At 43.2% G+C, this 2196-nt stretch overlaps 1 protein-coding gene across 1 annotated transcript in view; it reads right to left on the bottom strand.

The window, feature by feature from the left end:
- Window positions 1–1447, bottom strand: part of LOC132027556 (protocadherin beta-16-like) — an 18355-nt gene extending 16908 nt beyond the window's left edge. The window contains exon 1 of the mRNA XM_059416359.1: window positions 6–1447. Within this exon, the coding sequence (XP_059272342.1) occupies window positions 6–1296 (1291 nt within the window). The 5' untranslated portion in view covers window positions 1297–1447. The remainder of the gene's footprint in view (window positions 1–5) is intronic.
- Window positions 1448–2196: the final 749 nt, after the last annotated feature.

Here is a 2196-nt window from a genome sequence, read left to right as displayed (position 1 = left end):
TTTCAGCCTGGGGGTCCCCAGGTCGGTGACGGTGATGGTGATGTTGTATTCGGTTCTTTCTTCTCTGTCTAGTGCTCTCTCTGTTACCAAGGTGTAAAAGTTCTTGACTGAAGGTTTTAGAAGAAAAGGAAGGTCATCCTGGATGGAGGTAATGGTCTTCCCATTGTCCCCAGAGTCAGGATCTGAAACACTGAAAACAGCAACTACAATCTCGGGTGAATTCTCTGGGATGGGGCTCGTAAGTGCAGACAGGGTCACTTCTGGAGGATTATCATTCACATCCACCACCTGGAGGAGAAGAGTGCATTTTCCTGAAAGGCCGCCCCCATCAGTGGCCTTGATGTCTACTTCATAAGATACAACTGTCTCAAAATCTACTTGTTTTTTCAGTCGAATTTCTCCTGTTACAGGATTTACTTCCAAAGTTTTGCTAATATCTTCTGAAGGCTGGAAGAGTGTGTAGGTTATTTTTCCATAGACTCCGCTGTCTAAATCGCTGGCAGAAACAGTGACAACCAGCGAGCCTACAGGACTGTTCTCAGGAATATGCACCTTATAGATGGGCTGCCCAAACTCAGGGGCGTTATCGTTGCTGTCCACCACTTCAACGCGCACCTGCGCAATCCCATACCGAGGTGGAGAGCCGCCATCCAGCGCTGTCAAGGTTAATACGATTTCAGGCTCTTCCTCCCTGTCCAGCTCTTCTTTCAACAGCAGCTCAGGGTACATTCTGCCATCACTGAGTTTGCGGGTTAGAACCTCAAAATGGGAGTTGGGGCTGATTATATAGTTTTGGACACTGTTGCTTCCTACATCCAAGTCCAGAGCATTACTCAGAGGGAATGTAATTCCTAAAGGACTGTTTTCCGGTATTTTTAGAATCATTTCTCTTTCAGTGAACACAGGAGAATGGTCATTTATGTCTTCCACCCTCAGTTCAGCCTGAAATATCTCTAAGGGTTTTTCCATTAACAGTTGGAAATACAGTAAGCAAGGCTCAGTTGGACCGCATAGCTCCTCTCGATCTAGTTTCTCATTTATGACCAAATCCCCAGTCTGAACCTTGAGCTGCAAATACTCTTTGTTGCCTTGAGAAATGATCCGAGCTCCGCGGGTGGACAGCTCTGTCAATCCTAACCCCAGATCTTTTCCTAGATTTGCCACAAAGGACCCTCTCTCCATTTCTTCCGCTACTGAATAGGGCTCTAACTCGGCACCCACCCGAGACATACAAAGCAAAACAAAGAAAACAAGGACTTGCCTTTGTCTCAGAAAATGCAACCATCCAATCTCCATTGCTCTTCATGAAAATTTGGTTCAGAGAAGCTTCCTAGATGCCTGGGATCTGGGTAGCCTGGTACTGCAGTCCAGATATCAAGACTATGCCACTAAATAGAGTTTTAAAGAGATTTCAGATTCACTTCCGCTGTAGCTGAGAAAACCATTCTTTGCTTCCAGGCAGTGTGAATTGTTTGGCTGGAGACTGGAGCTGCACAGGCAATTCTGTTTTCCATCATTTAACCTGCAGCGCCACCATGTGTTTTCACTGAATCTTATTTTCTACGGAATTCTCCTAAATGTACCGAATAAGCTGTGTAAAATGTGTTCTGTAACATAAAACAATGACTTCTATTTTTAGGTGGTTTTTGTGTGTGCATTCAGGTAGAGCTCTGTGTTGTTGCACAGGAGGAATACAAGAGCAAATTATCACTTAGGTTACCATTTAAAACTGTTGAGATTTAATGATTGAATAAAATAATTAACATTTAAGTTGAAAAGAATATACATTTAAGAGCAAATGTTTTTAAAATAACATGGGAAGAGTTTCATGAGTACATTGTTTTCATGGTACATATTATAGAATTGCAAATGAGTAGAGACTGCAAAATTGCAATTAGTGTCAGTTCTAAAGAGAGTATTTAGCCAATGCCTTATTAAAATCACACACGTCCTCTTTACAACACCTAAGCCTGAGAGCTGTGAGTTTCTGCCATTTCCAACTCATTGGAAAATTGCTTCCCAAATAGGTAATGGACAGATTGCAAGGTTGGGTCTGTCATTCTTTTTTTTTTTTTTTTAAGATTTTATTTATTTGTCAGAGAGAGGGAGCGAGAGCCAGCACAGGCAGACAGAATGGCAGGCAGAGACAGAGGAAGAAGCAGGCTCCCTGCGGAGCAAGGAGCCCGATGTGGGACT

This window comes from Mustela nigripes, chromosome 12 (genome assembly GCF_022355385.1).
Source record: "Mustela nigripes isolate SB6536 chromosome 12, MUSNIG.SB6536, whole genome shotgun sequence".
In the NCBI taxonomy this organism is placed as follows: Eukaryota; Metazoa; Chordata; class Mammalia; order Carnivora; family Mustelidae; genus Mustela; species Mustela nigripes.
The sequence above is the reverse complement of the archived record's forward strand: the minus strand, read 5'-3'. Positions and strand labels throughout refer to the sequence as shown.